We start from the raw sequence: 15,000 nt of genomic DNA on the forward strand, positions 1-15,000 counted from the left end.
CAGGCTTTCAGAAAACTATCTGAAAAGAAATGGACTGAAAGCACAAAAAACTTCCTACTACCAGATTATGGTGATTTGTGCAGTCCAGCCAGGCCACAGGTGGGGTACTCAACATTATATGGATCTGATCCATTTCCCAGTGTCTTAAAAACAGCAAAATCAAAACTAGAAGGATGGAAAATTAACAGTCCAGCAGGTAACAGATAGTACAGAAGTGGCAAAAAGATTTTCAGCCGGTCCCAAGTCCCATTCTGCATATTGAAGCAGCAGAGGGATACAAGTCTACAATTTGGAAAACACAGATGAGCTAAAACACCCCATATTTCAGCTCACCTGTGGCTGATGCACATTTTTAAAAGCCTTAATTTATTGCATGCACACCCATTACGGGCCCTGATCGTTCTGTTTATTACCACAAGCTCTCAGACACGAAGCAGAGAGTATACAGGATAAACTCCATTTCTTTTGCAAACCAACAGAACTGTTTGCAGAGCAGCGTTTGTCAGAAACCAAGGAAAGGATGGACTGCGCAAAAGGGTGGTAGAAAAATATTAAAGATTAATGATCGCTTTCATGCAAGACACAAACCAGAAGCTCTCACACAAGTTCTTAACCCCATGTTTGAAAGGGAACTAAGTGCTTTCACCTGCTGAAATCTCAGCCTGGGTTTCAGATGAGCGACCCAGGCTGAAATATTTTATTTCTGATCCAAACCACCCAATGACTTCCATCTATCTGGATGCTTCGATAAATACGGACGTGCTAATAAAACATAAGTTATAAATACGGCTTTGCTCTGCTGAGGAAAATGCTGTCGCTAATTGCGCAACCTATCAGTAAAACAATTCAAATAAGTTTTGCTACTGACATAGCAAAATGCAGGAAAACCCCCCTTGGAAATACCCATTTTATGATAACCTTATGTTAAAGAATTGAAAAACAAAAGTAAAAGGTACCTGGAACATCAGTGAAAGTCTCCCCGAGGACGGACACGTGAAAAGGTAGCTCCTGCTCCTTCAGCTTCAGCAGCACTTTAAAGAAAGTTTCAGGATCTTTGTCGTGTTCCCTTGAAATAAACAGAACTTATCTCAGCATCACTTGTGTTTACTTGTGAAATTGTTTTCTGTTTACCAGAGCAGTATTTATCTTCAGTTCTACTTTGAGTACAAATTCCCTCTTTGTTTATACAGCATGCTTGAATATTTTCCTCAACTCAGCGCTCAGGAACAGAACTGTTTCATGCGATGCTTCTATCCCTTCCCAGCCCTCAAACAATGCAACATCACACTAGAGAAAGGATAAGGTGAGGGGAAAAAAAGCTCCCAATCCCTTCCGTGCTTCAGCTGAAGAAGAAAGGAGAGATCACATAGAAGGCTTTTTCTACCTTTTGATTTTTAATTAGGTAAGTTGAGACAATAAAGGAGAAGTCTATATTTATTTATTTATAAATCCAGGTGAAGATCATCCTAAATTTTGATATAGGTATGACAGTCACAGCTTCCAAACACAAATTTGTTTACTAACAAAGTGGGAAACTGATTTGTTTGTCCACTGCCTTTACCAGATAAATGGTTAAAAAGAGATTTAGATCACAGATGATCTAAATCTCCAAAATTTGGTAATTATACTAAAAACAATATAAGATACTTCCCCACGCTAAGGTGAATGTTACATACATCTCGCATTGAATTGTTCTGCTTTAAATTATTGTATTTTAGACAGATGTGCGCCATATGCCTTTAAGATATTTTATTTATTGTTTAGAAAACACCACTGTTTTCCTCCCTGTACTAAGGGAAAACCTACAGCTCAGTGGCCCTGATGTCTTTCTTCATGGACTGATATTCCAGAATGAATCTGTAGGTTTGTCACACCGCTATATGAAAGATTAATCATTATATCGCGCAGGAAATCTGAAGCCAAATGACATCTGCAGCTCTACATGTGTTAATTTCTCATTCAGTCAATATTTTTGGTTTAGGGAATTAAAACAAATTAATCTTATAATTAATACGACTTTCCTAGGCTGCAAAAATCATCAGGAACCGGAGAGTTCTCCACATCAGATGCGTTTTTTTTTTCTAAAAGAAAGCCAGACAATAATTACTTTAAGAAGTTCTGCATCGCCCAGATTTGTTTTGTTCCAAATAATAAAGAGGAATGCAACAGCATAAGCTTCCTAACTTGTTTCACATCTGCAAACCAGGAGTCTTCACGGTGGTTCCAGTAACCAAAGTGGATAAGACGGAGATAAAGAATTTCTTTCAGTTTCAGCTTCAAAAACACAAGAGCTGCTTGAATTGAGAGATCCACCTGTTTCTGGCAGGTAAATTATCAGTCCAAGCCTATTCCCAGTTCCCTGTTTGCCTCAGTTGCCCTTCTGGGCAGGTGCTCGTGGTGTATGAAAGCAATCCTGCGGAGCACAGGCTGCACGTGAGGCTGAGGCCTGCAGCTTCCCATCCACAAGTGGGGCCCGGCAGACAGAGCTGTGACGCTCACACGGATCCTTCCAAGCTTTTCACAGCCACGCTATGAGCTCTGCAGTCACAAAAAGTCCTTCCAGAAAAGGAAATGCTTTCCCTCTCCCTTTCCAGAAGAGACCAGGGGTCCCAGAGGCAGCCAAAAGTGGAGGATGCTGTTGGAGCCACATTGTCAAGGAGCTGGCAGGAGAACATGAAGCATCGCGGCTCGGAGAAGCCACATAAGCTGCACATATTTAGGAAAACTGATAGGAATTGGAAGTTGCAGCTTTGTTTAATAGGTGGGGAGGAACAGAAGGAAAATTTGGCACCCAGAAGGAATGCTGAAAGAGGAAATGTTTCCTCTGCACTGGAGGCTTTCTTAAGGGTTTTCGGATGTAGGTGATCCTCCTTCCTCATCCCCTCTGAAAACATTTGGCTTTTCTGCAATGCTCAGAGGTTTCAGTGACCCATTTTGTCAACTTTGCCATTTTTTCTCCCCAGAAGGTCATACAGTTTGACCTGTCCGTTCCTCTGACTTTTCCACATCGCAGCCATTTCATTTTCAGTCCTTTTTGTTATGACCTAAAGCAAGCTCTTGGCATGTGCACCTACAGGTGGCAATGCCTTCTTACACCAGCACGTCACCAGCGGCGTAGCTCCTTGAATAAAGGACTAACTAACATAAGATCACCTCTTTACCACACCAAAGAGCGCTACGTTTCTTGGCTGACATGGAGAAAGCCATATACAATCCAGTCTGCCTTACTCAGCAACAACTGCTAAACACACCAGATTGTCATAGCAGTGATCGTGGAAAAAGATGAACACAATATGGAATGTCTGTTCTGTAAAGATCTGCTCAAAATGACGCGCACTTTTGGCTGCATCTGTTGCATTTTGGAGCTTTATTAAACAGTATTAATTATATATACTCCATTTCCTTAGGAAGGCCTGCAAAATATTACGATATAAAAATACAAAATTTTCTTTCAAGATAATACTTTTTGGGGAAAATTAAACTAATTTGATTCCAGGGTCTGGCTTAGCTATTTAGTTTAGGTATTTGAAATGCTCTTGGATTTTTACTGGATATGATCTGCATCTGGTAAAGGAAAAGTAAGAACTCATGGTATGAATGCAGTCTAAATTTCATCCTAAGAGCATGAAAGCACCAGAATGGCCAAACTCCAGCTGCAAACTGCCACAAAATGGACACAGGCACCATCTGCTTCCTGCTCATGCCTATATTTGCATTTAAGTGCAATGCCTTTGGAGATGCTCAGTCTCCAGGTTTAAATAACGCACGCTAACATTTTTTTTACCTAGAATTACTCAAAGCTTATTAATGTTTCTGTCCCAAGCATGTTTGAAGTGTCCAGGTCTGGGAGTGGGATCAGAGTTCATCCTGATTTATGGTGACTTCCCCTTCTTATCCAAAAAATCTGTCCCCATATGAGCAAAGGGAGGGCTGTAGCATCAGTACGCATCAGCATCGAGCCTCTGTTATCTCCGCCTTAGATTTTCTGTTTATAACATGGGTGTGATAGTATTATTTTTTCACCACAGAAGGACACTGTCAGGATTAAGTGATGACTTGACATCCCTATTTTCAGTCTAAAATGATTAAAAGCCACAACGTCTTCACACTGCAGTGATGCACCTCTGTACAATCAGTGGTAAAAGTCTTCAAAACAACCTTCTGCTTTTCAGGGATTTTATCAATTTAGACTGAGGGCCCCAAAGCTTTGCCCTTTGCTGGAGCAGGAAGGAGAGTGCACACATCAGCTGAACCCAAGTTAATCCTTGCTGCTGCAGGAGACACCTACAGCCTGACCAGTGATGGAAAATACGTGGGAACAAATAAATACATAAATAAATTAATAATAAAAGGAATAGCAGAATTTTATGCACTATTTTTTGTATATTCATCTCTTGAATTTAAGTGAAATTTAGTATATTGACCCAGATAGTTTTCTGTGACTCGAGCTTAAATTTTTAAGTATATGTAAACTTATACATGGTGATAATCCCAGTTATTTAGAATCTGGGAAAAGGCACAGACAGCAATGCAACTGGAAAGCAGAAGAGTTGGGCAAGAGAGACAGAACTTGCTCAAAGCCACAAAATGAATGCAATCTATTATAACAAAAAATTGAGTTTGAAATCTGTGCAAGTTAATCGGTGATATGAAAGTGCTGAGCCAGGGAGAAACTCTAAAATATTTCAGATAATGCTGCATGAAGGTTTGCACCGATTCTGGTCCTGCCATCTCCCAAGGTGGGCCAGACTCTGAAAGGGTTACAAACGAGCTCAGCTAAATGCAATATTAAAAAGCTTGATCTTAATCTTCTTAAGACATTTAGCGTGGCCAATTTGCAGTATTTCAGTGGTAGAGAATTCAAAATGGTGAAGGGCATACAGTAATATTTCACTTCACACAGTGCTTGAAATCCAGGCAATTCAAAAGATTTCTTACACAACAGTAAGTAGAACACAGGGAGAGCCCGGAGAGGAACAGCAACTCATAGAGGAACAGCCTATGGTAAGCATCAGGCACGGAAACCAACTTCCAACCCATGTGCATCTCCTGTTGCCTGCTAACTTCGTGAACATAACCTCTTGAATGTCAGGCAAAGGTGAGAAGTGGCATTACTAAAATAGGTGAAAAAATCCTCAGAAGTCAAAGCAGCATTTTAGCACTTTCCTAAAATATACAGCAGGAGACAAAACACGTTCCTGGCTACCTGCAGTTATTGACAGAAGATGGCTCACAGAAGAGGCCACTAAAGAATTCTTTGTTATTTATGAGGTTGGGCAGCGTTTCTGGAGATAGAGGAAAAAAAAATAGGAAAAGGCAGAAGGTTGGGAAGAAAGGAAAGAATACAGAAGAGTCAGACTCTGATGGAAATAGAAGCTGCCAAGAGCATTTGAGAGCACTATCAGTGGCAGAGAAAAGGTCAGAAAAATATCAGTAAAGATATAAATTAGGAAGCAAAAATAAAACTGCACAGTAATTAAATGAGAAGAATGGAACAGAAAGAGAATAAAAAGAGGACATTCAGCAGTGTTACAAGAGAAGCATGGTAAAGAGAGAGAGGATGGAGAACAAAAGAATCAAGGATGAGAAGGTAGAAAACCCATGCAATCCATTAAACAACTTCAGATTTCTGAGACAATGAAGGAGAAGAGTAGCAGGGGTTGCTGAGAGCTGGGAGACCAGCAAGGCAAGACCCACACCTTTATCACAAGCAGAGCCAGAAGTTGGAAGGAGCCCTTATCCCAGTGATGTTCTTTGTTTGGGTGATAAAAGCAGGAACTTGAGGTTCTCTACCGGTTTGGCTGATACAACGCAGACCTGGGGAGGGTGATGGAGGATGCCACAGGCTGATAAGAGGACTCCTATGACAACAGCCTCCTGCTGACCCTGTATCTCATTCTCAAGAAAAAAAAACAGCAGCACATGAAGAAATGGGGCAGCCCTGAAATGCACACTCTGCTGAACTAGAAACGGGGCTTCACTTTGTGCCCAAACTAACCAACATAAAAATTATCAGCCATTTAAGACGGCTCTGCACCATTTACTAGAATACACCTTGATATTTCGCATTACATTTTGAGGTCAGTAAAATTTGAATCTAGGCTTATAACGTCAGAAATCAACAGTGTAGTTACCAGAAAAGAAGCATGGCCTTCAGAACTGAGAATTACAGAGTTCTGGTCTTTTCCTGACACTGATTTCCCACGAGAGCGCTCTGCCCGGGTTTCCTCATCTGTACGATGCAGCTTTACAGGAGCTTTCATTTCCAGAAGTGTGCTGGGGGTCGGAGTCAGTAAGTACTTCTGGAAGGTAATATTCTTCCTAACATTGAGAGGATTCGTGTTACAAGCCTGTTCAGCATACGGATAAACACATTAAAATAATTATTTTCATGGAGGGCAGCAGACTTTCCTAAATCAAAAGATTCTGCTTATACATCTTCTATGTTGACATAAAAAAAGAACAACAACAACAACAAAAAAAAACTAATAATTTTTTGCTAACAATGTTCCCGATAACTGCAAAAGAGGAAATATTACTGCCAGGAAAAAGCTGTTAGGAAAGAAATAGGGGAAAAAGAAATAACTATGAAAATGCAAACATGAAGGAAAAGTTAATTGCTTTCCATTTATTCAATTTATCACAGTATTTTTTTCCATCTTTTTACATCTCCAGTGTGAGGCAGAGGTACAGTGTAAATATGTAGTTAAGTCCAATGAGTTTCCTTCTTCAGCTCATCTGCGTACAAAAATGTGTCTGCTGTAATTGTGCCTCTAAACATTGTCTGGCATCATCAGCATCAAAAGTTACCGAAACGTCTAATACCCCCTCAGCTCACAGAAAATGGAGTCAGCTAGAAGAAAATGCTTCTGTGTAAGCATCACTGATAAAAAAGATGCAGAAGAATAAATTTCAGGCCGCAATTTGGAAGTCCTACAAGTGAAAAAGGCCCTGATGCTCACCTGCGCTTGCAGAGCACGCCAAGGGATTCAAGGCTGGCACAGGACAGGCACAAAACAGCTGAACACTACTGACAAACACTGTGTTTTATTTTCTATTATAGCCCATGACTTATTTACAGTGAGGAGTGTGTATTTTACCTTCTGATTTTTTTTTCTTTTTTTTCTTTTTTAAATTGCTGGCCTGAGAAAAATGGGTGGCATTTTGCTTTACGCTGGAAAAGCATTTTCTCCTGTCTTGCATTATCTCGAGGAGATTCATAAAAAAAAGAACCTTGGGAGTTTATTGTTTAGATTCTTCTTCTTCTCCCCTCACAATTCATGAAGAAAAATCTCAAAATAAAATATTACGCATTCTCCACCCAAAGAAACCTCAGGATCGCCATCAGTCACTGAGCCTCCTGCTTATTTCCTAAAGAGAGATTAACCTTTGGAGACAAAGACTGCTCCTTGGTCTCAGTTCCACAGACTGGTTTTAAAAATCAATGTACTTTTATTCAGATGCCTTTCTTTCATTTCTTTTACTCCAAATTAGTTAACTTAGCTTTTCAAAAGTGCGGGATTTAGATGCAAACCATTTCTGTAGTATTTGGCATGGAATGCACTAACTGCTATGGACCACCTCCACTAGTTTATTTACAACATGAACTTCCTTTTGTGTTCCAAAGGTAATATGACAAATGGTTTCCTGTTGTTGGGACTCACGGTAAGCAAGATAAAGAATCTGAGTGAAGCTGACAGCCCTGATAACCTTACCTAGTACACCCCCATTATAATTCCACATACCACATAAAGTCATGCCACAATAATAATAGATGCATATGAATATGATAGTAAGTGGCTAAGAATTTTCTCAGGTGGTTCACTGGAAGAACAGAAGAATCAAACATAAGTCACTACATCAAAATTACTCTCTTATACATTTGCCTGACATTGGAAAATCCATCACACCAAACCCGGGGGAACATCACTGCCCATTCCTCCCTAATGTTCAAAGTGAACTCCTATCACCAAACTGTGACTACTGAATATTCCCCTAAATGATCTTTCTGGGTCTAAAAGCAAGTCCTGGCCACTAATGGACACTGTAAGGAGGGGTGAGCATAGGTACCAAAGACAACTCTGGCTTTTCGGGCTTGTGAAGCTGTTCTCTGCAAGGATGGGGCTCCTAAGAAGGAACTCTTTTGGCAAGAAGACCAAGGTTTGAAACTCATTAGTCAAAGAGATTAACACAACTACACATCTCACAGCTTTCAGAACAAGGAATGAACTCATTTCATCGAGCCAAGTGTTCACACAACTGCAAGTAAGAAAAAGCAGAGACTGGAGAAGGCAAAGGGAGAAAGGAAAGATGAAAACAAGGAGAAGAGGAAAGTGGGGAGGAAAAGAAGGGAGTGAGAGAAGAAAATCACACATTGCAATGCAGTAAGAAGAAGAAAATCATTAAAAGGAGCTTTGAAGGAAGAAGTAGAAGAAACATAACCCCCCATTATTGGTAAAATAAGGAAGAGTATTAGATCACTGTCTGATTTTTGTCTCTCAGAAGGTATTTGCATGCTTTGGTGATGGATGCTGCATATTACAAAGGGGGCTGGTGGCTCTCTTCTAAGTTCGCCTGTGACTTATTACAAAACCTTTTCTGTCCTCGCTTATGATGTTTCCAAGGACTGAGGCTATCCTGGACCATGACCTTCCAAAAAAAAAATGCTGCCACAAATTTTCCAGAACAGCCAAATAACAAGATTTAAAAGTCCCACAACCCTTGCATACACGGCATCTCAAAGAAGCTACTGTTCTATGCATTCAAGTTTCGTTTCATTTTTGAGCAAGATCTGAACATATGAATGGGTTGGATTTTATGTCAAAGAAATGCTTTTTATTGCCCTTGTGAAGATCTTCCTAAAAAATGTCCACATCTCGGACACATCTCAGAGCAGTCAGGCTGCTGAAACCCAGGCGGAATCTAACATCTGAACTGAAAACATAGAGCCTGACTTCACTTTCAAGGATTCCTCTCCTGTGCTCATAATAACATCACTGGACTTGACAGAATAAAGAATTTGTTTGTAGGCATTAAGAATACAAAATCATAAGAAAAAGAGGAAGACTTGTTTAAGAAAAGGACAATGGTAGAAGATGGGGGATGAAGAGGCAGAAAGCGCTAAATGTGCTCTTCTAGTTTGACTAAAACTCTCAGAAGTGAACCACAAAAAGCCTAAGGAATGAATAAGACCTGATCAATTTGACCAGCTCTACAAAAATAGCACAGCAAAGTACTAGCGAGCTGAGTGAAGACAGAAAGGGTGGGAGACGAAAATCTGTAAGACCGGGTCAGAACATGTAAAGAAGGTGATAAACTGATTAAGAAAACTAATGTGAGAAATCAAGAGGGCAGTGTGGTGAGGTTGGACAACGGGGCTTACGAGCAAGCAGAAAGCAGCTGGGACAGTACTATGTGCAGGCAGGGAGAGTGACGGGGACTTCTAGACAAGAGAAGTGCTGAGAAATTGTGGGAGAGGAAAATGAGATGCAGACTTGCTGCAAAGGTAGAACAGAAAGGAGGACACGACTGTGGGACTGAACCTGGAAAAGAGAAAAGACGTTCGGAAGAGAAAGGTCAAGATGACTTTGGGAGCATAAGCCCACTTCCTTCTCAGCCATGAAAGGACTCCTTCATCCCTGCAGTTCACATGCATTCCTGCTAAACAAATGGGTTTTGCAGATGCTCGGAGAAGAAAGATATCATAAAATGAATCTCTTGTCAAGGAAAAGGGCAGGGACAAACTTACTGGAGCTTTTATGTTAAACTGGGGCACACTGATCCCAAACATTTAAGTTCTCAATTACTCCAGTCCTATGTTTAAGTCAAGATCATCTTTTCAATCATGGCTGAAACACTTGTCACGAGAGCCTTCAGAGGACAGCACTAAAGCGGCTGTGCTATGAGCAGCTGGGTAGGACGGAGGGAACAAAGAAGGAAGGGTTCTACATAGGACATTTGAAGCAGTATCTTGATGCTATTTGCCTTCTACTTTAAAATGCAAAAGTATCCCCTGTAGCAGAAAAGCACACACAGGGCTCGAGTTTTGCTTCTGGTGCAGATAACACTTCTTTTACAATCACTTACAGCTCTTGCTATGTGCACCCCAGGTAGGATGTGCTTTAACCTCGACTTTACGGGAGTGGAAAAAGGGTTGACACCAAATTTCTCCATATGTAACGAGGAGCAAAATAGGGCTGCAGAGCTTGAACAGAGAAAAGAAAGTACAGTGCTTAGTAGAAGTGAAAGAACTGAATGTATTTGGGGAAGCGATGAGTAAAAAAGAAAGTTTTATTTTAATATGATTCTTTTTCAGCCTATTAAGTTCTCCAATATCAGAACGAAGTCTGCTAAAAGTTAGTAAATAAAGGCTTTCTGGAGAGCTTTATTAAATCACTTATGACTTATCAAGTTAAAACTCCCACTCAGATATCTTAATAAAACTTTCAGAGAATATATTTAATTTTACTGGAAACCAGAAACCGATTGCTAACCACAGGAGTTACTGTGTGCTACATCACTGAACAGCTTTCTGTAAATAGAATATTTACCAACAACTTGGATTTAGTTCTCTGAAGTTTCGGTTTCTGAAGGTCAAATAACTATGTAACTGCTTAATAAAGAAGCAAAGAAGTACCTCTAAATATCTCCAAGCTCTGATGGGCTTATATGCTGCTCCTTAGGTGAGGTATTAGCAAAGCTTATTTATTTTCATTTCCAAGGCTTTTATTTGCTCACTCCCTTGTGGTAAAGCTGATTTCCACGATGATTCCCTTCTTAATTTTAATACCCTTTTTACTCATCATATAGACATAAGAATTTTCCATAAAATAATGAAACCCTTCCAAAGGAAATGAAGACAACTAGGAAAGTAAACTACAGCTTACTTTTTTTCTCTCCCCCCAATTAATTGATCCACTGTCATATGCATATAGGAAAGATTTTTTTTTAATGAAAGGAAAATAAGGTTAATTAACATAAAACCCCTCACTCCTTGAGATGTTGAATTCTGAATTTTATCCATGCTGCCTTAAGTGCCTTGATTTCCCAGTAATGACCTAGTTCTCCTAATGAGTAACATTAACCCCTGGCTGTAGCTGTCCAGGACTTAATTGTCAACTGGAGCTGAAATAGGAGAGTTTGCCGATCAGCAGGTATGTGGTATATTAACTCATGTCATTTCAGACCCTAATAAATAAATCTGTTGCTAAGGCAACAGGAACATCAGCTGTATCATTTTTTTTCCTCCTCCCCCCCCCCCTTTTAAAGGAAACTGCTTTTCACACCGAGCTTTTTAAAAAGGAAATTAACTACATATAACCGTAATTAGAAGAAACATCGCTTCTCATCTGAGAAACATATCTACATTAATGAAAAAAGGCATTCAAAAAAGAGGACTGCTTTCTGCTGTGACCGGAGTAAGTGAAATGATTTCCCACAAGTGAAGGAATGCAATTTGAAGTACACATCTGAGTGAAAACAGATCACAAAATATTTCAGCTTTTTGTATTTCTGAGATAGTTCTCTGCTTTATTACACTGCTGATACCAAACGAGCGAAATGCTTCAGCTACTAATCAGCAGCCTGGGCAATTGAAACCAGATGAGAAAAAATACCACTCAAAACCTAACACCTTCACTACTCTCTGTGTATCTTCCAGTATGATTGGCAGAAACACAATCTTCTGGAAGGATAAAAAACGCTCCACGACCAACTCATCAGACTTATCAGCTAATGAAAATTTAAGTACCTGATTTAAACACAGATGTCACTGCTCCTCTCTGGCCCAAGGCCACAGCTACCTGAAACCTGAATGGGAAAAGCAAGAGGAGACTGGTGCAGTCATTGCAGCTGGGCAACAAGAACACCTCACAAAAGGCACACGAGATCTATGTTTGCCTTCTGTCTCAGTTTCTCCACCTGCAAGATCAGACCCTGAATCCTGTGGTTTTAGAGTAATAGATCTGAAGTGATACAAAAAGACAAACCCTACATATCTTCAACTAGTAAAACTGCAAGTGATGCTCATTATAGGAGGAGGATTTTAATAACTGAGACCTCTCTATTATATGGCAAAAATTTCTTCAAGCTCTCAGAAACAAGAATTAAGGAATAATGCATCTTCTACTGAAATGATTCAATATCCCAAATTCCCAGCTGCTAGAAGAAGTTTCAAGGTTAGATTTCACCGATGAATGAACAAGGAAATAAGACAAATACTTCCAAACTCCCCTTCCAGTTCACATTTAAATCCAGAGTATTTAATCAACTTTCTAGTTCACTCTTCAAAATAAACTAATATCTCCTCCTGAACATAACTCTGGATTGCATGAAAAAGAAGCTAAGACCCTTTTCTTTTTGCCTTTGGTGTTCAAGAAGTCAATGTGTCAACTTCTACTTAATCAGACACACCTACAGACACATTCAAGGCAATTCACCATTTGCCATCTGCATTGCACTTTTGGTGAACACTGTTTTTTTTGGGAGTATTAGATAACTTTAAAAACTGTTACTATACATCTTATGGGCTTTTTATCATATCTAGTACCTTTTAGTTAAGGCTGTGCAAACACTTGCATTTTAAGCCTTTGCTTTCAGTCTGTCTTTCAACTTTTAGGATTAAATTTACCGGAATCAGTTGCTTTTCAAAGATGAAGTTTTCCTGTAGCCACTCACTCCCCATTTAGCACAAAGCCAGAGCTAAGTTCTCTGTTATTTCCCTGTACGGGGTGGCAGAGAAGCACCAACCTGCTGAGATTTCCCTGAAACAGAGGATTTTGTGGGTGACACAAGCAGGATACTTCTGAAAACGATCAACCTCTGCCTACCTTACTTGATGCTGCATGTGTAGCCATCTGGAAAGGAAAAGCAACCAACCCCTACAATTCTGTGATTCTGCTGGGGATGCCCATCGAGGCTAATAACAGCTTTGAGTACTCAAAGGTGATTTTGAGGTGGAGTACTTTCATCTGCTGCTGCCTTTCTACACCTGAATTCCTGGTGGGATAAATTTATTCTGCAGCGTGAGCAAAATATGACTTGGGTATAGATTCACCGTATATTAAAGAAACCGCATCCTCAAGAGTCTCAGCATTAAACACTTCTGAATTCTGAATTCCTGTTAAAGCTGAACACACGGACTACACAAAATTCTGTGTGGCGCTGCGAGGTGAAGAGTCACAAGGTGCTACAATGAGAAATACAACCTCGTAGGCTCCTCTTCTTTGCAGTTTACAGGGGACTTGTGCCGTCACCTCCCAGAAGAAAGGAAAATGGCTGTGTTATCAGAGGGACGTCCCTGAGCAAAGGTCCTTGGGGTGGGCAGCCACGTGGTAGCGCAGTGATGGGCACATAGTGAACACAAAACAAGCTTTCCTCCACAGACTCCTTTCTTCATCTCTTCAAGTTCAGTGATGCTCTACATTGAAACCAGGCAGTGGGGCACAGCGCTATCTCTGTGCACACCATTTTCCCTTAGACCAGAAATCTGCAGATAAATTCTTGCAATCTGGGTTTTTTTTCTCTTCTGCATTTCCTCATCGTGACTTCCACTGCAGCTCCTCACACTCCTGTATCTCCTTCCACACACTCTTGTCACACACAGTTACGTACAACGTGAGATAATGGGTTTATCTGATTCTTCACAAGAATTGATAAGGGCTATTTGTTTGTGTGCGTGTGTGTAAATTCTTGCCGATCCCACGTGCGATCTTTTATCACACCCATGCAATTAGGGGGAGAAGAATTGATTTCTGACAACTTTCTGTTATCGAGTCTTTAACTGCTGAGATAATACAGCACGGACAGGGAAGAAAAAAAGAACATGAGACCCTTGAATTAAAAGAAACACTGCAGGTCTTCTCCATGAAAGAAAGGAGTAAAGAGCCCAAAATTTTACTCTAATAAATTCAGAATGTGGCATCTGCATGATGTGGGCTATGCTTTGGGACGCAGTGGGTTTGCAGCTTTGCACATTCGCTGCCACACTCAAATGCAATATAAGAGGAGGAACAAATTGGCATAGCCTCAGTTACAGCAAAAGCTATGGCAGGTGCCCCTGGCCTTCCCAGAGGGGGGCAGCGAGGGGGAATAATTTAAGCACGTAAATGCTAGTGTGCAAATTTAGTGGTGAGAAAGGATTGTGCCACAGCAGTGACTACCATCACCCTCACATTTGCTGAGAGCACACGTTATTATTACCTTGGAAAGAGAACCTGTGGGACAGTAGAGAGTGCTGATCAAATCTGGGGACTTTGTCCATTGATCACCGCAATTTCGCTGTCTGTTTCCACCAAAGCACATAGACACAGAGGGAAAACTAATTCTTTGGCAGAGCTGCTGTCACAGAGAGATGCTCGGAAACCATCGCAGCCTTTTATCCAGACCTCTGGCTATAAGTCATTTCTATTAACAGTGCCTTGCTATAGATGTTTATAACAAAACATTAAAGACTTGGTGAGAAAGGAGAAAACAAATTACTCTGCAGAGAACCTAGCAACTCTGCTAAAATACTGTCAGTTATTTATCTGCTGTCAGCAGAGGTTGCACACTGTAATCCTTGACAGGCTCGGATTCGGGAAGGATGAGGGGAAGGGGCAGGGATTGCAGTTGAGGCCTGTTCTCATGCAGAGGCATTTTAACACAGATTTAAAGCGAGAACACAGATCTGAGAAACGTCGCTCTGGATTTGAGCCGTCTCCCCACAGGCAGGGCCCACCCATGGCCAGGCCTGGGAGGTTGGCACCTCCTCTCCTGCACCAGCACAGCTCAGAGTGATGTTTTACAGTTCAGCCCAAGGTGATTTTTTTGTTAGGTGAAGTAAAAATCTTCCTTTTTATCATTATTACTTTTTTTTTTTTTTTTAAATGAAAAGCACGTGTAAATCAGCAGCGGGCACAATGGCGTATCGCGGTGCTGTTGTACAGGATGGGGTCTGCGAGCGCTCTGTGCTGGAACAGCAGCAGGCAGGATGTCACTGCCAACATCTCACACACAAAAACC

General features: G+C 40.7%; 1 protein-coding gene across 50 annotated transcripts in view; it reads right to left on the bottom strand.

Moving 5' to 3' along the window:
- QTMAN (queuosine-tRNA mannosyltransferase) overlaps nucleotides 1-15,000 on the bottom strand; it is a 155,678-nt gene that overhangs the window by 16,440 nt on the left and 124,238 nt on the right. For 43 of the 50 annotated variants that reach the window (XM_085552058.1, XM_085552053.1, XM_085552080.1 and 40 more), the window contains one exon: nucleotides 957-1,066. In XM_085552058.1, coding sequence (XP_085408184.1) covers nucleotides 957-1,066 — 110 coding nt within the window. Of the gene's footprint in view, nucleotides 1-956; nucleotides 1,067-6,134; nucleotides 6,351-15,000 lie in introns of all 50 variants that reach the window. The other 7 variants (XR_014947860.1, XR_014947859.1, XM_085552086.1 and 4 more) reach the window with 2 other exon arrangements.

Source organism: Coturnix japonica, chromosome 7 (genome assembly GCF_054131305.1).
Source record: "Coturnix japonica strain WE chromosome 7, WE-NBRP24, whole genome shotgun sequence".
Classification (NCBI taxonomy): Eukaryota; Metazoa; Chordata; class Aves; order Galliformes; family Phasianidae; genus Coturnix; species Coturnix japonica.